The sequence below is a fragment of the Aptenodytes forsteri genome, unplaced genomic scaffold (genome assembly GCF_000699145.1).
Source record: "Aptenodytes forsteri isolate BGI_AS27 unplaced genomic scaffold, ASM69914v1 C12745024, whole genome shotgun sequence".
Taxonomy (NCBI): Eukaryota; Metazoa; Chordata; class Aves; order Sphenisciformes; family Spheniscidae; genus Aptenodytes; species Aptenodytes forsteri.
Genome location: NW_008797630.1, coordinates 1 through 239, shown reverse-complemented (window position 1 = coordinate 239; position 239 = coordinate 1). Strand labels below are relative to the sequence as shown.

At 66.9% G+C, this 239-nt stretch overlaps 1 protein-coding gene across 1 annotated transcript; it reads right to left on the bottom strand.

Annotated features, from left to right (window-relative positions):
• Positions 1-4: 4 nt before the first annotated feature.
• On the bottom strand, positions 5-235 carry LOC103907110 (POU domain, class 4, transcription factor 1; the record flags this gene model as incomplete). The annotated part of the gene is made up of 1 exon (XM_009289214.1): positions 5-235. A coding segment is annotated over one exon (231 nt), but the record flags the coding sequence as incomplete, so codon positions are not given.
• Between the last annotated feature and the right edge of the window lie 4 nt (positions 236-239).

Below are 239 nucleotides of genomic sequence, written 5' to 3'. Positions count from 1 at the left end.
AGGCCTCCAGCGAGCGCTTCTCGGGGGCGGCGATGGAGGTCCGCTTGCGCTTCTTCTCCGCGCCGCTGAAGAGCTCGGGCTTGGCCAGCTTCTCGCGGTGGGACTTCTCGGCCTCCTCCAGCCAGGCCTGCAGGATGGGCTTGAGGGCGATCATGTTGTTGTGGGAGAGGGTGAGGGACTCGAAGCGGCAGATGGTGCTCTGGCTGAGGGAGCCCACCCCCGGGATCTTCAGGTTGGCC